Genomic DNA, 25,900 nt, shown 5'->3' with positions numbered 1-25,900 from the left:
AACAATAGATATGTCGGATGTTCAATTTAATAGGTATGCAGATGATTATGTTCATTATTTTTAATAGAATGGTTATTTCTTTTGATTTGATTTACTCATGCACAGTTAACAATGGCTGGATGTTCAATTCACTAAGTTTACAGATAGTTATCCTAATGTTAAGGTTTACGAGGTAATTTGAGGGGTGGAGTGATTTTTTTACTTTGTTGGATCAATTCTAAAGTCCACTGTTAATATTATTTACAAAAGTCATTGTCTACCTAGCAAAATCCTTTAATAAATTCTTCTATGTTCATTTAAATCGGTAAATATTATATTTATTTAATTTAAATAAAAAAATCCAGTTTTTATATTATTTAAAAAACGTGCATGGTGAGAATTTATTTACCATCTTCTAAGAACAAAGAAAAGTCACAGTATATCAGACTTGATCAGTTGTTATAGTCCGCCACATCAAAACAGTGGCGTTTTCACCCCCGCCCCCGAGTAACAAGGTCTTCGCGTCAATCAATTAAATCGTTAGCCGTTAGGTCGTTCTCGTTACCAAAATCATGCCACCGCCGCCACCAGCACCAGGTGATTTCATTTGTTCCATGTCTCCATAACCATTCTTCTTTCCCCCTAATAATAACCACAACAATAATCAAAATTAAGCTTAATGCAATTTCTTAATTAATTAGTTAATAATTATGTGTTTGTGTGACAGATCTTCCTGGGTTTTACTATGACCCTGAGAAGAATAGGTATTTCCCCATCAAAGGTCCCATACCAGGCTCTTCTCATTCTTCATCTTCATCTTCAAAGCATGCTACTCACAAAGCATCCCAAACATCTTCAACTCAGGTATAAATTATAGCATTATATTTGCAACTCCTTTTGTTAGTTCAATGATTCTTCAATATTTTGGCCTATTGGGTAGTGTAATCATGGTCAAAAATCAAGACTTGATGGATTAATTTTTGGTTACCTAGGAAAAGAGTAGGAGTTGTTGCAGGAAGCTTAGAAGCAGAACCTCCAAGTTGATTCAGGCTAGGGAGATAGATGGTCATCGTGTCATTGCTTCCCACAATTACAAGTGTAACTTCACTGAGGAGTTTAGGAAAATACAAGCATCACAGCCTTCGGTATTTTGTTTTGTGATTCCAAATGTTTAAGAAAAGCAGTCTCAACAACCAAGTTTTATTTTTCTTAAAATGGATTTTTTTGGGGGTGTTTTGAATTGCAGGTATGGAAGTATAAGGGAACAGATAAGATTGGTATTAGTGCTTTGAAACAAGTGCATGTCCGTGTGCAGACATTTGAGGGTGAATGTGATAGTGATATTATATTGACAGGCAGCACCAATGGCTCATTCAGGTAACCTACATCTATATGTGTTCCATATTTGGACTTGCACTTGCTTTCTCTTACTATTGTATTGTGTATTTGTGCTTACCATGAACCGCACTTGGATATTTCACATTTTAAATAGTATTTTGTTTGTGAGATAATACAGGAACAATAGCAACAACTAAGTTTTTTACTAAGTGATTGATTATGCTAATTTACCTCAATTTTTGGATTCTTAATTCATTCTTATCAACTTCAACTTTGATGTATAATGTTGATTACTATTTTACTAGTTGTTGTTTGTGAAGTTTTGTACTTGCAGTCTTTGTGAAGTTGGAAGGGATGGGGGATATTTTGATGGTGAGGTTAAGTGGACGCCCGATTGTGTGAAGAATTATGCTAAAGGGAAAACTGATGAGAATAATGTGGTGCCTGGTCCAGTTTCAAGACCTACTGGAGGGTCCGTGGTTATGTCATCTGGTATATCTTGCATAAGATCAGGCCCGGAGTGTTCTTCTCATGCTGCAAATGGCGGTCCTATTGTTGGACATGCATTGTATCCTTTTGCTTTTTTAGTACAATTTTCTCTTCAATCTATACTTCAGTTCTCTACATGTATACACACAAAGTTAAAATATAAATTCACCTAACACTTTTAAATCGTCATGTGATTAAGTAACTTCTAATCTTTATATGAGATTTAACAATCAATATTTTCTTCTCTCTTTTTGCACAAGTGCATAACAAAATAGTTCTCTCATTGAAATTAATCTTAAGGTGGAAGATCTTAACATGGTGAATAGGTTTACAACTTTGGGTTCAGAGACATCCGGTGGGTCAATTTATTCTCTTGGCCTTGTGGAATCATTAGATCTTGGGTCAGGTATACTGAACACATGGAGCAGACTGGATGAAGTTGCTTCTTTCAAGTGTACCATTTGGACAGCAGAATATGATTATAGTAGACATCGGGCTATAATTGGTAAGTTATACATTGTTCAGATATGGCCAAGTTACATTTTTTATGGAATCTGTATTTACAACTTTTTGGACATGCAAAATATGTAATGTCTCATGTTTGTTATTATATAGGGCATAGCGGATGAATAGTTTTAGGCCCTGACTTATGACCATATTTTTAATTAACAATTTTATATGCATGCTGGATTGAGAAACATTTTTTCCCCAGCGAAATGCACATTCATTATAATTTGGAATTAAATACTGATGCTATTCATAGTCCAAGAATCCGTTATTCACTTTTAACTTGTACACTCCTGCAGTCCAGCTAAATTGAGTGATTTACTTAGCCCACATCAATGTGGTTGTGAACGATCTGTTTTACCTGTGCCTTCTGTTTACCTTTTGCTTCTATTTATATCAATTAAGATACGATAATGTGAAAAATGGGCCATTGGAAAGGTTTAAATACTAAATGTCTTGGTAGTTCATGAAGATGAGCAATTGTGTTTGTGATATATATATACACCCTTTTCCCACGAGAAACATCTGAGCATATAGCATATCTAATTTTCTGTGAAGTATTCATTTGTGCTGTTCTTTATCTTTTATAGGTACCAACATGGGAGCTGCATTGGTGGATTTGGCAACTGGGAGGAGATCATGGTTTTTACGATGTAAAAGTGATATCTTTGCACAGCAGATTGTTAATTCAGTAAGTTTCTGTATTTATTCATCTTTTATCTTGTATTATTATTATTCTCTCCATCTTAATGAAATTCTTTTATTAAAGAGAGATTTTTTTTAATAAACGAATCTGTTTATTGATATAGGATTAACAGCAATAGCCAGAGCTCCTCAACTCTCCATGACTTACAATAGATGCCAGGACTTCATATTAATCCCTTCCTCTCTTTATATATAGTCTACTGACTCCCCTAATTAACAAGGTCCAGATGCTTTTTCCTTTTTGAGTGAAAAATGTAGCAAGAGTTTGCTATATCCAAATTTAGGGGAGAAAAATTTGACGATTTAGTGTATTCTGTCAAAGTCAACGTTTCTGTTTCTCTTGATATTTATCCCTAATGATGTGATCTTCTCATGGATTCTTTTTGGTTAAGAACCCATGGTTTTTATTAGAGGCTTTCTATCCAGACTTCTTCTGATGTACTTGGATGTTTTTGTTTAGGCAGTGATGATATCATATAATTACCTTATGTTAGAGATTTTTTTTACCCCATTGTTTACTTCTTCTCTCATGAGAAAAGAGAAAGAGTCTCGCGAACACTTATTGAACATAGGATACCTTATGCATCACCAAATAAGAAAGTTCGAAATTCTAGTAAAGAATGGTTCAAGGTGGTTTTTTTGCTTTTTTCTTTTTTAAATAAAAATATAAAAAAAAAATAAAGGTTTAAGGAAAGGATCAACTTTCAATAAACAATCTGAATATTTTATAGTAAGATTGGTTAGTAGATACAAAATATATAAATCAATGTGTATAAATCTGCAAAGTGCGAAGCTGGTAGGTTTGGCATAACAACGACTAGAAGATTAGGTGAAGCTGAATTATCTATATCATCATAAATAATTCGGGTTTGGAACTCCTAATAATAAGATTTTTGAGACTGTTTGGGAAAGAAAAAGAAAACAAATGAATGTTCAACTTTTACCAGGGTTTAGGGTTTAAAACTCCTAATACTTCATATTTCTTAATTATTTATTGTTTAAAATCATCTAGTAGTTTCGTCTGCATTTTGTGCGTTTAAGTCTGTTGAAATTTCTTATCTGATGGAACTTCTTATTTGTTGTACTACGGGGTTGTATCTGAGACCTTCTATGTGGTGATTGTAGCTCAGTGGAGATATAGACCCTTCTCTTACCATTAGAATGCCTTCATCTATATCCAGGTTAGTCAGTCTTTATCCCCTGCCAATTGCTATTCGACTTGTTTCTTAACTGGAAATTAATCTATTTCGACTAACTATTTCTTATCTTTTTTCGCGGATTCGACAATAGTTTGGTATCACTTCAGTATGATGATCAGTACTTCTTGGCAAGCTCCATGGACGGAACGGTTAGTTGATTCTTTAGGAAGACCACTAGCTAATATTTATCATTTAACTTTGCTCATCATGGTTCAGAATGCCTAGACATTTATATTAATTAAAGAAATTTGCTTGAATTTAAACTGCAGAAGTAGGTCCACTTTAGTTTATCTGTCACTTTTTGTGGTGGAACTTCTTTTATGTTACTACAACTCGCTAACTAGGAAAGAAAATGTTACGTAAATGGCCTTTGTAGCAATCATTTCAATGTGCCAACTGCATGAGAGAAATTATTTCTTATGCGATCTTTTCGTTTTGATTATAGATGAGGCTTTATGATCTTCGCCTGCTTCAGAGAGGTTCTGTTCAATCTTATGAAGGGCATGTGAATTCCCATTCGCGTATACAACTCGGTGTTGACCCAGATGAGAGATTTGTTATGTCAGGTGGATGTCATTTCAAATATGCTATCTGATTCTCATCCTTGAGTTTCGAAAAATTTTGATTTAGTTGTCTCACTCAGGTGGAGAGGATCGCAACCTACGGTCGTGGAGTATCAAAACTGGCAAACTTCTTTTTGAGGAAAAATTCTGTGATTCAGTTCTCTCCAGTGTTTGCTATCAATCATGTAAAGGTAGTGACCCCAATATGATTTTGGCCTTTCTCCATTCAATTTAATAAATTTTCCTATTTGTGAGAAAAAGAAACTACAATTTCATCTACTTAAAGAACTTTTGCTCATACATAAATTAGAAAACACAAAATTTTATCCCCGAATTTAGATGCTATTAACTTTTAACATAGAGGGGGAGCCTTGGAGCAACAGTTGAGTTGTCTCCGTATGACCTTAAAGATCACAGGTTCAAGCCGTGGAAACAGGCTAGGCTGCGTACATCACACTCTTTGGGTGCATCCCTTCTCAGAACTTGTGTTAACATGGGATGCTTGTGCATCGGGCTGCCCTTTTTTAACTTTAGTAACATAAATAAATTCAGAGTTGTGTTTTATAATTTAGGGTCAATTTATACCATGTGCGATTTTTAGAAGAAGTTGTAATTTCAATCTTCTTGCGATTTTTAGAAGAAGTTGTAAGGTACGATTTGTGGAAGGAGTGATGACGAATTTATGGATGATGGAAATCGTACCATCCGAGTTGATGGTTTTAATTTTTTTTGCGTTGTGAAATCGGAGGGTCCGACATGTTTTATTATATAATTTTTTTGAATTCAGTTAGGGAATCGCACGGTCCGATTTGGTTGGGACTTTAATAAAAGTTGGTGAAAATGCATATCAGAGCAATCACTCTCGCATCGTCTTCTTCTCCTTCTTCAACAACGGTCCTCTCGTTTTGTAGCTCATCTCTTTCGTTTCTTGTTTATCAAAGGAGTCAAAAATCTGAAACTCAAGTTTATGAGGTTGTTAATGTGATTGAGGGAAATGAGTGACAGAGTGTTATTGAAGGTGTATTATTTTGGTCAGATTTTGTTACAAACATCTGAAGGAGTAACATTTGTTTGTGAGAATCCGTTAGATCTGGTGATTCCTTTTACAATCTCATTTGAAGAGCTAAAGGGTGTGATATGTGAAAAGATTGATTCCGAGAGAGCAAGAAGGATATCATGTATTCTATACAGAAATCCTATACAAGTGTTTGGTGGATTCGTCCAGTTTCAAACGAAATATGTAACGGACGAAGTGAGCATGCAAGATATGTTTTCCATGTATATTGAAAATCGGAGACAACTATCGTTCATCGAGTTGTATGTGGAGTTTGAGCAATGTGAGGCCGACCGTAATATTCTACGGGAGGATTACAATAGTGACAGTGAGGAAGAGTTCGAAAGCAACTACGAAGCTGTTGGTCCAGATGGAGATGAGGTTCCAGGTGACGGAGCTATGGCTCCGGATGTGTCTGATGTCGCAACTGCTCTGGCAAACGATGTGCCGTTTGAGGAGCCATCATTCATGCGAGTTTTGGATTTGGAAGCCATGCATGTTCCGGAGTTTCCGGATTATATAAATACTGGTACGTAATTCTCCATAATTATACGAAAGATTGGTTACCTATTTGTGTATTTAACTCTAAGATAGTAAATTTATAAGAGAGTTATTGATTTAGTTAAACTTAAATTAGAATTTATTGATTAAGTAGCAAACTAGTTAAATATCCGTTAGTATTTATGAGTTAATTTAATAAATTAAGTAATTATAAATTGGAATTTATTAGTAAATTAGTTTAATTAAAATTGGTTAAATTGGAATTTATTAAGTAAATATAAGTAAATTAGTTAAATTAAAATTTGTTAAATTGGTTAGATTTAGTTAAATTAAAATTAAGTCCATATAAATAGGAATTTATTAGTAAATTAAGTAAATGTAACTAGAAAATCAGTTTAATTAAAATTGGTAAAATTGGAAGTTATTAATTACATATAAGTTAGTTAAATTAAAATTTCTTTACGGGGTTAAATTTAGTTAAATTAAATGTAAGTTAGTATATTATTAAGTCAACATAGGTAACTTAGGTAAATTAAAATTTGTTAAATCTGATAAAGTTCTTTAAATTAAATTTAACTGAATATAAATAGGAATTGATTAGTTAATTAAGTAAATAGAAATATAACTACTAAATTAGTTTAATTAAAATTAGGATCTGTTAGTTGATTAGTTGAATACAAATATTTGTTAGTTAATTAGTTAAAAATAATTAGCTTGGATGGTTTCATTATAATTGATGTAGTCATCATTTGTTTTACCTTTTTTTTCGAATGTTTTAATATTTATGTTTCTAAAATTTGTTGTATGGCTGCCCGCAGAAATTCCTGTTGTCGCAGATGGTGAATTTGCCGTTGGGATGGAATTCAGTTCGAGGGACGCTGTTATTAAGGCGATAAAAGAGTATACTATATGAAGAAGCGTAGATTATCGGGTGTATGAGTCTGAGCCATTGACATTTTATGCGAAGTGTGTTCAGTATGGGTCAGGATGTGATTGGCTTATCCGGGTTAGCATGATCAGCCGGAAGTACTGTTGGGTTGTAAGGAGGTATAATGGCAGTCACACATGTACCAGAGCAACAATTTCTCAGGATCATTCTAAGCTGGACTCAATTACGATTGTAGAAGCAATTAAGCCGTTGGTTGAGGCTGACCCCGCCTTAAAGGTAAAATCGGTTATAGCAGAGGTGCAATCGAAGTTCAACTACACTGTTAGCTATCGGAAAGCATGGTTGGCTAAGCAAAAGGCAGTGGAAAAAATATTTGGTGGCTGGGAGGCATCGTACGAAGCGTTGCCTATATGGTTTGAGGCCATGTGTCAGAAGGAGCCGTCAGCTGTGGTTCATTTTGAGACTATGCCTGCATATCAAGGTGATGACCTGGTGACTGATATTCGGGTATTGCATCGTGTCTTTTGGAGTTATTACCCTTGCATTAGAGCTTTCAGACATTGTAAGCCAGTTGTCCAGGTCGATGGGACTCACTTGTACGGAAAGTACAAGGGTTGTCTACTAGTGGCAGTGTCACAGGATGGCAACAACAATATCGTCCCAATTGCGTTTGCAATTGTGGAGGGAGAGACTTCAGATGCGTGGCACTTTTTTCTGAGTAACCTTCGTCAGCACGTTGTCACCCGGGATGGTGTGGGGCTCATATCCGACCGTCACGAATCCATAAATGCAGCTGTGGAAAGGAGTAACGGGGCTTGGTCACCTCCGAGAGCCTTTCATATGTTTTGCATCAGGCATATAGAGTCGAATTTTTTGAGGAAATTCAAGGCGCCGTACTTGCAGAAACTGGTCGTCAACATAGGTAACTATCAGAGTAGCTAATTAATTTAATATCAGAGTTCGATTCAATTCGTGTGTTGACCAACATTGTCTCAATTATGGATTTCTATCCTGCAGGATATTCGAGAACGGTGCGTGAGTACGAGGTGCGTTACCAACGTTTACGAGAACGTTGGCTTTTGATGGTGGATATAGATGGGGTCATATGACGACAAATCTAGTGGAATGCATCAATTCAGTATTGAAGGGTGCACGCAATCTCCCTGTGACTGCCCTTGTGAAGGCAACATTCTACAGACTGAACGAGTTGTTTACCCGAAAAAGAGCGGAAGCGGAAGCCCGGATTAATGCTGGCCATGTGTTTTCCGATGTCGTTACCTCCAAGTTGCATGCAAACCAGCTTGCGTCAGGAAATATTCAGGTTAGTTGCTTTGACTGGCAGAATGAGGTCTTTGAGGTGCGTGAGATGCCAAGTGGCATGGAGTTTGCAGTTGACCTACGTGGGCTTCGATGTGACTGTGGTGAGTTCCAGGTGGACCGGATCCCCTGTCGACATGTGTTTGCATGTTGTGCCAACCAGCGACTGGATTGGCAAGTGTATGTTCATGATGTGTATAAGATGGACCAAGTTCGGCGGGTGTACCGAGCAAGGTTTAGGCCATTAGGTAACCCTACTACATGGCCTGCTTACAACGGACCTCGGTTCATCCCGAATCCGTTCTTGAGACGCCTCGGGAAAGGTCGCCCAAAAATGACGCGATTCTTGAACGAGATGGACACACGGATGTTACGTCGGCCTAGGCGATGTACGCTTTGTGGGGCTGAGGGGCACAGCCGTGGCAGATGCCGTCAGCAAGGTGGTGCAAATGCCAACAGAGAGCATTAGTAGATTCTTATTCTGCGTTGACATTGTTATTCTTACTTATCTATGTGGCAATATATGGTTTGTCATGAGTTGTGCATTTGAATTAAGCAAGTATGTTATATGTAACCTGTTCTGTGTTGTGTTATAAACTACGGCAACCCAGCCTTACTCTCCATCTGTAGCATTTTATAATCTGACATAAACCAAAATAGTCGACATATTTAATCCCTACAATTACTTCATAAATACATAAAAGCTCTAAACAAACAAACTACTAAAACAAAGTCCGTAGTCAAATTTATTAATACATACTTACTCTAAACAAACCATACTCCAGATCAGTATTAATACATAATTACCCTAAACCGTAAATGCTACAAGTCATGCATACATAATGGCCAACAGATGCGAATAAATATAGACATTGTAGACAATTTTTAAGGCATAAATAGAGTATTACACCACAACTACTTTCTCATTGACCACTTTACATCTTTCACTAAGTTCTTGCATTTTTTTGCGGCCTTTTTTAACACAGACGGCGTGTAGCGATTAGCGCTACGACGTGGTGGATCAATCCTCAGATTGTAACCTTTGCCTTTGTCATCCGGAGTTTGTGCCCCGCCTGTGTAGCAGAAAAATGAAATTAATAATAACAATTAAATATTATAACATAAGTGCTCAAACCAACATGGATACCACTTATGAACCCAAATTAATAATAACAATTAATTATTATAACATAAGTGCTCAAACCAACATGGATACCACTAATGAACCCAAATTAATGAAAACAATTAAATAAAATAACATTAGGTACTCAAACCAACATGGATACCACTAATGAACCCAAATTAATGATAACAGTTAAATATAGTAACATTAGGTACTCAAACCAACATGGATACCACTTATGAACACAGAATGAACATAAAATCGAATATGTAAAGGAAAATACGAAGCATAATACCATCATTGCGGGATTCCTCATCCTCATCGAACTCCTCTATTTCATCCTCGTCATCATCATCCTCGTCATCCGGGTTATCCACTAGATATGCATTAGTTTCTTGCTCGAGTGGGTTATCATCTTCTTGAAGTGGTCCCATGTCAACACGGTTAGGATTTTGACTATTAAGAACTCCGCGTCCACCTACACTTCTACTAGAATCGACAGATACGAACCCTCCGGAAGCAACCGATGAGGTATGGCACGGGAGCCTCGCATCCAATGAATATCTACCTGCCAAGAAATCAGGCTGATTGGTATATTGTGTTTGTCCAGCATCTGCACCCATGAACTCAAGCAACTGACTAAAAGAACCTCCTTCTCCTGCTTCAAACTGTGACATACCCCAATATTGTTGCGGCATTGGAACGGACGGGGAGAACTGTGACTGAGGTACATACTGGCCTGAAAACTGAGGTTGTTCTAGTGGAACTGGATTTGAACTAGGTGGCGGCACCGGCTGTGGCTCCAGCTCCTCATTGTCATTATCCCCGTCCTGACTATCCTCATCCATACCCTCACCACCATCATCCATATCCTGATTACCCTCATCCATATCCTGATTATCGTCATCACTTTCTTGACCCACAAGATTCGACAAATTCAAGTGGTCACCATATTTTGACCGGTACCAGTACATATAAGTTTCCAATGGATGCTGTGAAGGCATGGGAAGCTCAGAAAGAACGTAGTGATACCTGTTTGTCCAATGCATAACCCAAATTGAATGAGTCGGTCTTGTGGCCCAGTTAAGATTCTTAGGACCAGTCAGTACTTCTCCATGCGCCTTGTCAAGACTTTGCACCTGCTGAGGTACTTCCTGAACGAAACCGAACTGTCTCCTGTACCTGTCGGTAGCATGCCACTCGATACATTCAAATGACACCAACGGAACAGTTGCAGACCACACAACCGATTGCATATAGATCTCAGGAGGAATTATGTTCGGATCCACGCGATCCACAGCATACGCAACCCACACAAACTGGAAAAAATAGAAGATACTCATGAATACAACCCAGAACATCAATAACAATAAAAATGCCTAATTAAATTAACCCAAAATCATAAATATTTAAGTAAACCACACCTGGCCTTCCTGGAGTTCATCAAAGGCCTTCCTAAAGTGAGCTAGATTCAAATACCTATATCGTCGATCACCACGCTCCCAATTACGCCACCTAATATCACATATTCAATTAGATAAACTGAATTTAAAATGTAAAGCTACGAGTACATTGTAACGTGACATTACCTGTTGGCTAATGGAAAGCTATGGGGCTCTCTCGGGATCGGCGATAGATATGGCAGTCGGATCCACGCCCAAGCAAGCAAAAGTGTTATTGGACCATCTATTTCCTTACAATTATAACGAGAGGCCCTGCATAACCCCCTGTAGAGGTGTGCAAGGCATGCCGAACCCCAACTATAATGTCCAATACTGGCAAAGTCACGAAGCAAGGGTAGAAACTTCCAGTGCACACCTGCCCCAGATTTATCCCCAAACAAGATCGTCCCGATCAGCAACATAATATGGCACTTCACGTACCTCTGTATACTTAATTCATCATTCAACTGAATGTTTTCTTTTAGGTCCCGCAGCCAAGTCAGTTTTATACAACATCCTCTACACTCTACCTTACTCGGTGCCACTCCAAATTGATGCAAACATTCTGCCTCCAGCGCAGAGAAGCTACTCATTGTCATCCCAGTAACTGGAAGACCATCCGCCGGGAGACCAAGAATTAGAGCCACGTCTTCAAGACTTACGGCACACTCACCAATTGGAAGGTGAAACGTATGTGTTTCAGGGTGCCACCGTTCTATTAGAGCATTCACGAGTGCTTTCTGATTTTGTACGACACCAATTTGAGATGCATGATAAAAGCCAGTAACTCGTAAATGGTCTTCCACCCGATCGTTATACCGATCCGGGGGAAGTGGATGGTCACAGGTCAACATTCTTAATTTCTAAAAAAGACAAAACAAGTAATTAGTCATCAACTCACACTATTTTGTTTAAATATTAACACGTTACTTAAATAAATTTAACAATAAATAAATTAACATCTCTTATAATGATAATTACAATTATTTAAGGTAACACGTTTTCGAAAATTATGCTGTTCTTATTTAACACTTTATTATTTTATTGTAGCCACAATAATATTTACTAATACAGTAACAATTATAAATAATTAAGAATTTATAAATTTATTCCAAAAAAAATTAACATACTGTATCCAAAATTTATTAACAATTCGGCACTCTTTGTTCATTTTCAAAATTTATTTTCTACCTATTTTAATAATATTTCACTTCTTCCGAAATTCTAAAAATTATAAAAACAAAATCCTGAAAATTATACAAAAAAATTTAAACAAATAAAAAAAAATTCTCCGTTTTTTTTTTAATCACCGCAACAATAACAACAAGAATTTACATACATACATAAAAACCATTAACACCCTAACAATAACAAATTTCATACAGAAATAGTCAAAAAATTAAAAAATAAATTTAAATTATTCCTAACTATTCCATATATATTTCTAAGTTCAGATCCTAACAATAATAATAACTACTAAAAATTTTAACAACAATAATTATAATTATAAAAATTCAAAAAAATGATAACAAACTTACATATTCAGGCACATTGAGATAGTGTATAATATGCAACTCAGGACGATCAACATCTTTCATTTTATTTTTTTTCGACATTTTTCTTTCTCCCAGCATGCAAAGCACCGGCAGCAGAGGTTTGAAGAAGAGCAATGGAGTTTTGGAAATGGAAAGTGAGGGCTGAAAGGAGAAACTCGGATGGTGAGAGATTAATTCTCATCCACCAACCTTGTATGTGGGGCACCGTCTGGGGAGCAACGTCTGAGTGCCGCGTGTCCAACATGCAGCAACTCGGACCCTCCGCTTTCACACACACAACTCGTACCCTCCGAGTTGATGCTCACACACAACTCGTACCCTCCGAGTTGATGCTAGAGTCTCGCACGGTCCGATTTTCTACCCTTCCTGACACCACATTCATGTTCAACACCCTCCCTTCCCATAATCCTGTTCAACACATTTCATACTTCAACACATTTCATACTTCCAATGGTTGTTCATGGAGTTTTCGTGTAGCATTACGACAGAATTTGAATTACTAGTATATTTTATGTTATATTATAGATGCATTAGACTCTATACGTTAGTTTTTTGTTTAGTATGTTGTTGATAATGGAACAAAATTCATAGGGAGGTACATCGGTTCGGTGGATCACATACCTGTCTGGCACCAATCATGTCTTAGGAACATGCGCAACTGGATAGTGAATTGATTTGCAAGGTCGTGTTACCTATGATAAAGACTAATCCGTCGGTGTCTATCATAGTGTTGCAATGTGCTGTCCATCAGGGTTATCATTTTAAGCCCTCGTATCGGAAGGTGTGGATGACAAAGCAAAAGGCGATTGCCAAGATCTATGGCGACTAGGAAGAGTCATATAATAGGATTCTGGCGCTCTTACAAGCTTTGCAGGAGTGCCTCCCAGGTACAATCCACGAATGCATTGTTGTCCCTTATTACAATGAAAATATGGTTGACGGAGAGTGGAGTCAGTTTAATAAGGTTTTCTGGGCATTTCCCCCGTTAGCATATCATGTTTATTGCATCCGGCACATGGCTTCAAACTTCAATTCCAGGTTCAAATCAGCCGAGGGTCAGAGGTACCTTATAAATGCTATTTATAGTGCAAGTAAGGAGGGATGCGACTGGTACTTGTATACTTTCGGTACACTATCCCGTGAAATTATGGATTGGGCTTTTTGTTTCAGGAAGGATTATGGTTGCAACATTGCGACGAAGGTCTTCGGTATGGTCAGATGACAACGAACCTATCGGAGTGTATAAATGCCTTGCTGAAGGGAACGAGGAATTTTCCAATGGCAGTGATTGTTCGGATAACGTATGAGAGGTTGTAATAGTTGTTCGTGCACAGAGGGCGCGAAGAACGTGCTCAGTTACAGGGTGAACAAATCTACTCGCAGCGACTGTTGACAGCTATAGATAAGAACAGAGAGAGCCTGCCGATGTTGCGAGTCACCCATTGTGATCGTATGGCATCCGTTTTTAGCGTGGAAGAGATGGAGCCGGTGGATTGTTGGTCACATACTTTATATCGGGTTTGTTTGACTAAGCGTACATGCGATTGTGGTCTGTTCCAGTCATTGCATTACCCATGTCGACATGCCCTGGTGGCATGTGCAGCTATGAATATTGAGTGGGATCATTTCGTGGACCCCGTGTACACGATGGCCTCTGTATTCAAGGTATATGAGAGGGAGTTTTCGCCGATACCAGACGAAAAGATGTGGCCTCCATGGTACGGTGCATGCCTGAAGCCCGACTCAGCTATGAGGAGGAAGGCATTGGGAAGGTCGGTATCCACACGGATCCGGAATGAGATGGATGCCATTGAGCGTGCGGAGAAGGGATGTGGGCTCTGTCGCGGAGAGGGCCACACTAGACGTGGGTGTCCCTATGCCCCCGATTTGAATCCATGACGACGCATGCAGTTTAAGATTTAGGCCTTTTTGTTCCAATGTTGTCACTTTGATGTAGTGATTGTTATTAAATGTGTTTAATGTGTAATGAAACATAATTTCTGTATAACTAGTTACTTTCGATGTTACGGGCCCATTTTTTATCTGCAACATTATAATATTTTCATAAAAAAAATATACACCAACATGGGTAAACATATAGAGGACAAGTCTGGTAGTAACCTGGATCTTTTCTGACCTGAATCAGAAAATGCGCATATCTCGGATGCAGTGTATCCGAGATATGCTTATGTTCATATCACGGTTGTATCTCAGATGTAGTGGGCTAAAGTAGAAAACAACCGTATCTCGGATGCATTGTATTCGAGATACACCCCTGTTCATATCACGGGTGCACCCGAGATATGCCTCGCACACTCCATTTCATAGAACGGGGTCAATGTACTCGAGATGTGGCCATTTTTAGGAGCACTCCACTGTATTTGAGATGTGACTAACGACGTATTTTTGTAAAGGAAAAGTATAGGTAGACAATGAGAATACTAAACAATGTGAACAATAGATATGTCGGATGTTCAATTTAATAGGTATGCAGATGATTATGTTCATTATTTTTAATAGAATGGTTATTTCTTTTGATTTGATTTACTCATGCACAGTTAACAATGGCTGGATGTTCAATTCACTAAGTTTACAGATAGTTATCCTAATGTTAAGGTTTACGAGGTAATTTGAGGGGTGGAGTGATTTTTTTACTTTGTTGGATCAATTCTAAAGTCCACTGTTAATATTATTTACAAAAGTCATTGTTTACCTAGCAAAATCCTTTAATAAATTCTTCTATGTTCATTTAAATCGGTAAATATTATATTTATTTAATTTAAATAAAAAATCCAGTTTTTATATTATTTAAAAAACGTGCATGGTGAGAATTTATTTACCATCTTCTAAGCAATGTTGTCAGAACCGGACCGACCCGGCCGGTCGGACCGGAAAACTGGGGAACCGGTGCCTTAACCGGTCTGGGTCAGGCATCGAACCGGACAAGGAATTGAACCGGCAAAACCCGAATTGAACCGGCCGGGTTTGACTAAAACCGGTGAACCGGCGGGTTTCGTTTAACCCGGACCGGTTCGAAATTTAATTTTTTTTTTCTAGAGGAAAACGACGTCGTTTATTTAAAAAAAAAAAAGAAACAAAAGAGCTGCTGCGCCTGCGTTTCATACTTTCATTTTGGTTAACCCTAGCCTAGCCTCCATCCCAGTTCTGAGTTCCCAGATCCCCTTCCCTCCCCTGTTTCCCACCATCACCATCACCATGGCACCATCCACCATGAGTCCATGACTCCCTAGTCCCTCCCCTGCTACTCGCCTACTCTGCTGCACCTCCACGCTTTCAGCCACCTCGTCGCGCCGTTCAGCTTCCTTCAACGACGCGGCACTCACCTCACCACCACATCCCGAGCAGTGCGCCACCCACCAGGTCTCCGTCCAGGTTTCCCTCTCCTCTGCTCGACGCTGGTCGCTCTATCCCTCCAGGTCTCCCTCTTCTCTGCTCGAAGCTCCTCGCGCCATCTCCAGGTCTCCCTCTTCTCTGCTCGACGGTCGTCGCTCCATCCCTCCAGGTCCAGGGTACAGGCGTCCAGCCGTGCAGCCGTGGAGGTAAGTACTTCAGTTTATTAATTATCCAGATTCCAGAGCAGTGTTAACTGATTATTGTAGATTGATTAGTTATGGTATTCAGATTTCAGGCAGATGACTTGAGACTTGAGAGCATGTTTGATTGGTTACATATGTTTGATTTTCAAGATAATTTTTTGATAGTTTGATTTCTGTTTTGGTAGTTTGATTTCTGTTTGATAGTTTACATATGTTTTTTAACTGTTAATTTTTTAGTTTTTAGCTATTTTATACATTTTACTTATGTGGGACCGGGTCAACCGGTTCAACCAGTGACCCACCGATTGAACCAGTGACCCAGTGACCCAGTAGCCTGACCGGTTCGATCACTGGTTCGGTTCTGACAACATTGCTTCTAAGAACAAAGAAAAGTCACAGTATATCAGACTTGATCAGTTGTTATAGTCCGCCACATCAAAACGGTGGCATTTTCACCCCCGCCCCCGGGTAACAAGGTCTTCGCGTCAATCAATTAAATCGTTAGCCGTTAGGTCGTTCTCGTTACCAAAATCATGCCACCGCCGCCACCAGCACCAGGTGATTTCATTTGTTCCATGTCTCCATAACCATTCTTCTTTCCCCCTAATAATAACCACAACAATAATCAAAATTAAGCTTAATGCAATTTCTTAATTAATTAGTTAATAATTATGTGTTTGTGTGACAGATCTTCCTGGGTTTTACTATGACCCTGAGAAGAATAGGTATTTCCCCATCAAAGGTCCCATACCAGGCTCTTCTCATTCTTCATCTTCATCTTCAAAGCATGCTACTCACAAAGCATCCCAAACATCTTCAACTCAGGTATAAATTATAGCATTATATTTGCAACTCCTTTTGTTAGTTCAATGATTCTTCAATATTTTGGCCTATTGGGTAGTGTAATCATGGTCAAAAATCAAGACTTGATGGATTAATTTTTGGTTACCTAGGAAAAGAGTAGGAGTTGTTGCAGGAAGCTTAGAAGCAGAACCTCCAAGTTGATTCAGGCTAGGGAGATAGATGGTCATCGTGTCATTGCTTCCCACAATTACAAGTGTAACTTCACTGAGGAGTTTAGGAAAATACAAGCATCACAGCCTTCGGTATTTTGTTCTGTGATTCCAAATGTTTAAGAAAAGCAGTCTCAACAACCAAGTTTTATTTTTCTTAAAATGAATTTTTTTGGGGGTGTTTTGAATTGCAGGTATGGAAGTATAAGGGAACAGATAAGATTGGTATTAGTGCTTTGAAACAGGTGCATGTCCGTGTGCAGACATTTGAGGGTGAATGTGATAGTGATGTTATATTGACAGGCAGCACCAATGGCTCATTCAGGTAACCTACATCTATATGTGTTCCATATTTGGACTTGCACTTGCTTTCTCTTACTATTGTATTGTGTATTTGTGCTTACCATGAACCGCACTTGGATATTTCACATTTTAAATAGTATTTTGTTTGTGAGATAATACAGGAACAATAGCAACAACTAAGTTTTTTACTAAGTGATTGATTATGCTAATTTACCTCAATTTTTGGATTCTTAATTCATTCTTATCAACTTCAACTTTGATGTATAATGTTGATTACTATTTTACTAGTTGTTGTTTGTGAAGTTTTGTACTTGCAGTCTTTGTGAAGTTGGAAGGGATGGGGGATATTTTGATGGTGAGGTTAAGTGGACGCCCGATTGTGTGAAGAATTATGCTAAAGGGAAAACTGATGAGAATAATGTGGTGCCTGGTCCAGTTTCAAGACCTACTGGAGGGTCCGTGGTTATGTCATCTGGTATATCTTGCATAAGATCAGGCCCGGAGTGTTCTTCTCATGCTGCAAATGGCGGTCCTATTGTTGGACATGCATTGTATCCTTTTGCTTTTTTAGTACAATTTTCTCTTCAATCTATACTTCAGTTCTCTACATGTATACACACAAAGTTAAAATATAAATTCACCTAACACTTTTAAATCGTCATGTGATTAAGTAACTTCTAATCTTTATATGAGATTTAACAATCAAGATTTTCTTCTCTCTTTTTGCACAAGTGCATAACAAAATAGTTCTCTCATTGAAATTAATCTTAAGGTGGAAGATCTTAACATGGTGAATAGGTTTACAACTTTGGGTTCAGAGACATCCGGTGGGTCAATTTATTCTCTTGGCCTTGTGGAATCATTAGATCTTGGGTCAGGTATACTGAACACATGGAGCAGACTGGATGAAGTTGCTTCTTTCAAGTGTACCATTTGGACAGCAGAATATGATTATAGTAGACATCGGGCTATAATTGGTAAGTTATACATTGTTCAGATATGGCCAAGTTACATTTTTTATGGAATCTGTATTTACAACTTTTTGGACATGCAAAATATGTAATGTCTCATGTTTGTTATTATATAGGGCATAGCGGATGAATAGTTTTAGGCCCTGACTTATGACCATATTTTTAATTAACAGTTTTATATGCATGCTGGATTGAGAAACATTTTTTCCCCAGCGAAATGCACATTCATTATAATTTGGAATTAAATACTGATGCTATTCATAGTCCAAGAATCCGTTATTCACTTTTAACTTGTACACTCCTGCAGTCCAGCTAAATTGAATGATTTACTTAGCCCACATCAATGTGGTTGTGAACGATCTGTTTTACCTGTGCCTTCTGTTTACCTTTTGCTTCCATTTATATCAATTAAGATACGATAATGTGAAAAATGGGCCATAGGAAAGGTTTAAATACTAAATGTCTTGGTAGTTCATGAAGATGAGCAATTGTGTTTGTGATATATATATACACCCTTTTCCCACGAGAAACATCTGAGCATATAGTATATCTAATTTTCTGTGAAGTATTCATTTGTGCTGTTCTTTATCTTTTATAGGTACCAACATGGGAGCTGCATTGGTGGATTTGGCAACTGGGAGGAGATCATGGTTTTTACGATGTAAAAGTGATATCTTTGCACAGCAGATTGTGAATTCAGTAAGTTTCTGTATTTATTCATCTTTTATCTTGTATTATTATTATTCTCTCCATCTTAATGAAATTCTTTTATTAAAGAGAGATTTTTTTTAATAAACGAATCTGTTTATTGATATAGGATTAACAGCAATAGCCAGAGCTCCTCAACTCTCCATGACTTACAATAGATGCCAGGACTTCATATTAATCCCTTCCTCTCTTTATATATAGTCTACTGACTCCCCTAATTAACAAGGTCCAGATGCTTTTTCCTTTTTGAGTGAAAAATGTAGCAAGAGTTTGCTATATCCAAATTTAGGGGAGAAAAATTTGACGATTTAGTGTATTCTGTCAAAGTCAACGTTTCTGTTTCTCTTGATATTTATCCCTAATGATGTGATCTTCTCATGGATTCTTTTTGGTTAAGAACCCATGGTTTTTATTAGAGGCTTTCTATCCAGACTTCTTCTGATGTACTTGGATGTTTTTGTTTAGCATGAGAAAAGAGAAAGAGTCTCGCGAACACTTATTGAACATAGGATACCTTATGCATCACCAAATAAGAAAGTTCGAAATTCTAGTAAAGAATGGTTCAAGGTGGTTTTTTTGCTTTTTTCTTTTTTAAATAAAAATATAAAAAAAAAATAAAGGTTTAAGGAAAGGATCAACTTTCAATAAACAATCTGAATATTTTATAGTAAGATTGGTTAGTAGATACAAAATATATAAATCAATGTGTATAAATCTGCAAAGTGCGAAGCTGGTAGGTTTGGCATAACAACGACTAGAAGATTAGGTGAAGCTGAATTATCTATATCATCATAAATAATTCGGGTTTGGAACTCCTAATAATAAGATTTTTGAGACTCTGTTTGGGAAAGAAAAAGAAAACAAATGAATGTTCAACTTTTACCAGGGTTTAGGGTTTAAAACTCCTAATACTTCATATTTCTTAATTATTTATTGTTTAAAATCATCTAGTAGTTTCGTCTGCATTTTGTGCGTTTAAGTCTGTTGAAATTTCTTATCTGATGGAACTTCTTATTTGTTGTACTACGGGGTTGTATCTGAGACCTTCTATGTGGTGATTGTAGCTCAGTGGAGATATAGACCCTTCTCTTACCATTAGAATGCCTTCATCTATATCCAGGTTAGTCAGTCTTTATCCCTGCCAATTGCTATTCGACTTGTTTCTTAACTGGAAATTAATCTATTTCGACCAACTATTTCTTATCTTTTTTCGCGGATTCGACAATAGTTTGGTATCACTTCAGTATGATGATCAGTACTTCTTGGCAAGCTCCATGGACGGAACGGTTAGTTGATTCTTTAGGAAGACCACTAGCTAATATTTATCATTTAACTTTGCTCATCATGGTTCAGAATGCCTAGACATTTATATTAATTAAAGAAATTTGCTTGAATTTAAACTGCAGAAGTAGGTCCACTTTAGTTTATCTGTCACTTTTTGTGGTGGAACTTCTTTTATGTTACTACAACTCGCTAACTAGGAAAGAAAATGTTACGTAAATGGCCTTTGTAGCAATCATTTCAATGTGCCAACTGCATGAGAGAAATTATTTCTTATGCGATCTTTTCGTTTTGATTATAGATGAGGCTCTATGATCTTCGCCTGCTTCAGAGAGGTTCTGTTCAATCTTATGAAGGGCATGTGAATTCCCATTCGCGTATACAACTCGGTGTTGACCCAGATGAGAGATTTGTTATGTCAGGTGGATGTCATTTCAAATATGCTATCTGATTCTCATCCTTGAGTTTCGAAAAATTCTGATTGAGTTGTCTCACTCAGGTGGAGAGGATCGCAACCTACGGTCGTGGAGTATCAAAACTGGCAAACTTCTTTTTGAGGAAAAATTCTGTGATTCAGTTCTCTCCAGTGTTTGCTATCAATCATGTAAAGGTAGTGACCCCAATATGATTTTGGCCTTTCTCCATTCAATTTAATAAATTTTCCTATTTGTGAGAAAAAGAAACTACAATTTCATCTACTTAAAGAACTTTTGCTCATACATAAATTAGAAAACACAAAATTTTATCCCCGAATTTAGATGCTATTAACTTTTAACATAGAGGGGGAGCCTTGGAGCAACAGTTGAGTTGTCTCCGTATGACCTTAAAGATCACAGGTTCAAGCCGTGGAAACAGGCTAGGCTGCGTACATCACACTCTTTGGGTGCATCCCTTCTCAGAACCTGTGTTAACATGGGATGCTTGTGCATCGGGCTGCCCTTTTTTAACTTTAGTAACATAAATAAATTCAGAGTTGTGTTTTATAATTTAGGGTCAATTTATACCATGTGCGATTTTTAGAAGAAGTTGTAATTTCAATCTTCTTGCGACTTGGAACTTTTGAGAGCATAGTTTTAGAGGTTGCTAATCTTGAACTATATTATTTGAGTGTATAGGGTTTAAAGATGAGGATGAAAAGAACCAACACAAGCATGAATCTTGTATGAGTGCATGGCTTGGATCACATGATGAAGGACTATTTTATATGCGCTGGTTATGTGTGTGAAGCTCCTACACTGCTACTAGTATTATGCTATAAATATATACACACCAAATTTTGATATGATAGTTTATGTAATATGCTTAAATGAAAGCCCTATGCAAATGTAAATTAGGTCCTTCTGATTTCTGAACTACCAGGGTTGTAGATAACTAGATATATCTTGGGATAGGCTTTTATTTTAAGATTTGATTTCTTGATTTATTTGGATTGCGATTTCAGTGTTTGGTCAATGGTATCAAGAAAGTAGATGTTTAGTTATTATTGAATTTATGATTTTTATTGTGGATGAATTTTGCTATATTTATTTGGCATTTAAGATTTTATTTTCTCATTTTATTAACATTTTTGCTTTAGAAAAACTTGATAATATTAGGTGAATTTAGTTGTGTATTTTAATTTGACCTTGTGAGAATTGTCCTATGGCAATTATTCACATGAGCAAATAAACATAAAATGTAGAATTAATTGAAATTTTTATTATAAACTAATTAAACATAAACTATAATTAACATTATTAATGAGAAATAAAAACATTATTGTTTGGTTAGCTTAAGTGTGAATGACCAAGCTTCAAGACATTGCAAACACTAAGGTCTTTGGTTTGATTCTCACCATGTGCAATCTTGGAATTATTGAAATTCAAAATTTGTTTTCCACCTTGAGCATGTGCATATCCTATTTTTCCTATTTTCTTAGCAAAAGATTAAAAAGAAATTAGATTGAAATACAAAATCTCTGAAAGACCAAATAGGTATTATTACACCTAATTTGAATTGATTCTCAATCCATCAATTTCAGAAAATATGATCAAACTAATAAATAAACTTTTTATTAAAAAAATCATTTATAGCATGCTCTCACACCCATATCTTTTTAACACAAGATGTGTTAATATGAAAATTTTCTGCTTGTCTTCATTCTTCAAGATCAGAAATTCAGAATCCAAAAATAAATAAATAAACTCTATGATGCACGGACACTGACACGGATATGGGACGTGCCGACACGAGAATTTTAAAATCTTATAAGATACGGGGACACGCATACATATGAGATATAAAGTCTTTTTTAGATAAATCATAATGATATTTTGATATTTTATTGATATTAAAATATAAATTAATTTTTTTAATTAATTTTAATGTCTTATTTTAATTATATCAAGTTTTTAAAATATTTTTGTTTTAATAAATAATAATATATACTATATCTAAATTTATTTCAAGAATATATGTTAAGAATAAGATTGGACACGCTGGCACGTGATGGTATTTATGTGTATCCAAGCGTATCTGAAAAAGAATTTTTTACTTTTTATTAAGACACAGTTGGACACAGCAGACACATGTGTCGGACGAGTGTTGGTGAGTGTCGTGTCCGAAATGTGTCCGACACGCGGACACGACAACTTAACAAAGTATCCGTGCTTTATATTAAACTAAAAAATGAAATATTTGAATAATGAAATTGGAATATAATTAAAATGAATTAAAAGGAAACTGAAAAATCCAAATAAAGAAAAGAGTGTGGATGAAAAGGAAAGCTGTCAAGGCACTTTGGTTGCTTTTGTCAAAGCAGCTACACGCAGTTCTTTTGACATCTTTTTTGTTTGACAAACATTCTCAAGCCATACTCTTACAAAAGCACCATTAGCTTGGGTTGAGTCTTATAAGAAATTAAAGTAACTTATTTAAAGTGACAAGACCCTTAAAACCAAAAAGTAGAAACAAAATCATGCCCAAATGCTTTACCTATCCCTCTTTTAGATATCTTGTCTAAAATCAACCGATATTATGTTAGGTTTAATTAAAGAATTTAATTTAAATATATTGACCTTGTAAAAAAAAATATACAATTATCTAATCGTGTATTGTCATATCTGTAAAAGTAATTAATTTTTAAACTCACAATTTAAAAAATTATCTTAACGCTTGAATTTGATTAAAAGATTATGTAAAATTATTTATCAAAATCTAAATCAAAACTAAAAAAAAAGTTTAAATGGGATATGATGGGATGGTACGCGGAGGAAAATAAAAAGAAAAGAAAATATATTGGATTTAAAGTGTGAGTAACATCCATTAAATTTGACAATGAATTTGGTAAGTGGTACCATGCTATGCTTTTCATTCCACAAGATGCTAAACGATAATTTAAGATGATTAATTCTATATGGAATCTTGATGAATATATAGCTACTATGTCCCGAAAATTCAAATCATGATCGAAGTGGATACCATTAATAGTTAATAGAGTTATTAAAAACCCAATAAACATCTAGTCATCTAAATAAGCAAATAAAGAGGCCTAATAATTAGTCAGAATCCTTGGCATGTCCACATGCATGCATGATGAACAAATTAGAAAGTACGATCTGAAGAAAGAAAATGTATATTATTGTACTCATTAATTAAGTAGTTAATTTTTTGTATATTTCATTTAAGTATATGCAGTTTCAAGTTCGACTTTATCATTTTTTTTTTAAATAATTCTTAGAAGTATTTTTTTTTAAAATATGGTTGACATTTTTTTTGGCAAAAGAATTTGAATTCTATTAGAATTCGATTTTAATTTTGCTTTTGACGTAAATTCATGAAGATTATTTTAGTAAGTAATATATATTTATTAGTCAATAATAAATTCTTAAATAAAATTCATGTATTCATAATAGAATAGTTTTAAATGGTTGAGTCAAGAGATACCGTAAAAAAAATTATTATAACAAATATTGAGCTCATCCAAATTTTTTTTATCAAAAATAAACATATTTTATATCATCGCTTCTATTTGAACACTTAAAATAATTTTTTAGATTTTTAAATCATCTTGGATATTCAATTGAATATTCACTTTTAAATCTTAAACGAACACCATTCGAAGAAGAAATTAAAGAAACATATAGGACAACATATTAAGGATACATATACATACATTAATTAATAAGTGAACTGATAAGCGAGCCTATAATAATAATGTTTTGTTTCAATTTAAAGGGAGAGGGACAAAGGATACCACGTAAGTTGTAGTGAGAGTGATGAGGCTATTTTGGGTAAATAAGGGACCAAGGATATTGACCCTTCAAACACAGCTTTGTTGAATGCCAAATTTGTGTTTTAACTTTTTCACGCAAAACAATGGTAGATGAGAGATGTAAGTTTGTGCACACTTTTGTTAACTCAAGTTCTCCTTTTTATTATTAAGTTTTTTTTTTTATTATGTGTCCTAAAGATATAGATTATTAAGAACAATATAAAAAGTATTTTATAAAAATTGGTAAAAAAAAATAAAGATTTTTATATTTTTAATAAATTAAATAAAAAATATTAAAAAAAATTTATTATTATATTTTTAAAATATGTTGTTAACGCACAAGTTAACTAATTTCTTATTATTATTTTGTGTGTGAATTGCAATGAGGATTGGAAACTCCTCGTCTAAACAAAAAGGACTTTCAAAACCTTCATTGCAAGTTTAATCATTATGTCCCTACTACCCTCTATGTGTGTGTGATTTTTTTTTTTTTCATCCTTTGGATAATTACCCATTAAGCAGATAGATTCCCTTTTCTCAATAATAGCTAGACAGAGCCAGTTGTATTAATTTCTGTACTCTTATTTGAAATTTGCTGTTAATTAATGATAAATTAAAGCTTTTTTGTAGTGCATTAAAATTTTCAAAATTTTAATTAGGAATTTAACTAATATTTGTCCAAAGCTATAAATCAAAAAGGCTTTTATATAAAAAATACAAAATTTAATTTTTTATTACATTTATTATGTATTTATTAAAATAAAAAAATATTAATAATAATTTTAATATACATTTTAAAAGATATAAGCTAAATCTTTTAATTTATTATAATTATATTAAGTATAAAAAAAATTATTAGTCACTAAATAAGTCATTCGTATAAAACACATTAAAATACAAAAGATGTATTAAAAATAAATTATACATATATTTATATATAAATACATATAATGACTAATTTGATGACTATTTTTTGTACAAGCACACATAATATTTTAAAATTTATAATATAAAATTTTACATTGAAAATTTTAATAAGTAATCTTAAAGCACATATTAATAAGCAAACCTTTATTCTTTAAAAAAGACTATTGATTAATTGTTGGTGGTTAGATATTTCTTTACCAATTTAATTTGTGATCTCTCCATAGCT

General features: G+C 35.5%; 3 protein-coding genes across 3 annotated transcripts; all 3 read left to right on the top strand.

Annotated features, from left to right (window-relative positions):
- Positions 1 to 453: 453 nt before the first annotated feature.
- Positions 454 to 4,492, top strand: LOC107483665 (uncharacterized). The gene is made up of 10 exons (XM_021140217.2): positions 454 to 576; positions 707 to 843; positions 972 to 1,124; positions 1,226 to 1,356; positions 1,652 to 1,885; positions 2,133 to 2,311; positions 2,904 to 3,004; positions 4,144 to 4,199; positions 4,309 to 4,366; positions 4,487 to 4,492. The coding sequence occupies exons 1-10, from the start codon at positions 552 to 554 to the stop codon at positions 4,490 to 4,492; spliced, it is 1,080 nt and encodes a 359-aa protein (XP_020995876.2). The 5' UTR covers positions 454 to 551.
- A 2,855-nt stretch (positions 4,493 to 7,347) lies between these two features.
- On the top strand, positions 7,348 to 8,333 carry LOC107483664 (uncharacterized). Its single transcript, XM_016104272.1, has 2 exons — positions 7,348 to 8,146; positions 8,242 to 8,333. Exons 1-2 carry the CDS (start codon positions 7,348 to 7,350, stop codon positions 8,331 to 8,333), a joined length of 891 nt encoding a protein of 296 aa, XP_015959758.1.
- Positions 8,334 to 15,788: 7,455 nt separating this feature from the next.
- On the top strand, positions 15,789 to 22,007 carry LOC107483696 (uncharacterized). Its single transcript, XM_052260474.1, has 13 exons — positions 15,789 to 16,777; positions 16,908 to 17,044; positions 17,173 to 17,325; positions 17,427 to 17,557; positions 17,853 to 18,086; positions 18,334 to 18,512; positions 19,105 to 19,205; positions 19,680 to 19,781; positions 20,279 to 20,334; positions 20,443 to 20,500; positions 20,797 to 20,917; positions 20,995 to 21,105; positions 21,611 to 22,007. The coding sequence occupies exons 1-13, from the start codon at positions 16,753 to 16,755 to the stop codon at positions 21,718 to 21,720; spliced, it is 1,518 nt and encodes a 505-aa protein (XP_052116434.1). The 5' UTR covers positions 15,789 to 16,752; the 3' UTR covers positions 21,721 to 22,007.
- Positions 22,008 to 25,900: the final 3,893 nt, after the last annotated feature.

This window comes from Arachis duranensis, chromosome 4 (assembly GCF_000817695.3).
Source record: "Arachis duranensis cultivar V14167 chromosome 4, aradu.V14167.gnm2.J7QH, whole genome shotgun sequence".
In the NCBI taxonomy this organism is placed as follows: domain Eukaryota; kingdom Viridiplantae; phylum Streptophyta; class Magnoliopsida; order Fabales; family Fabaceae; genus Arachis; species Arachis duranensis.
Note: the sequence above shows the minus strand (reverse complement) of the source record. Positions and strands in the feature narration are given on the sequence as shown.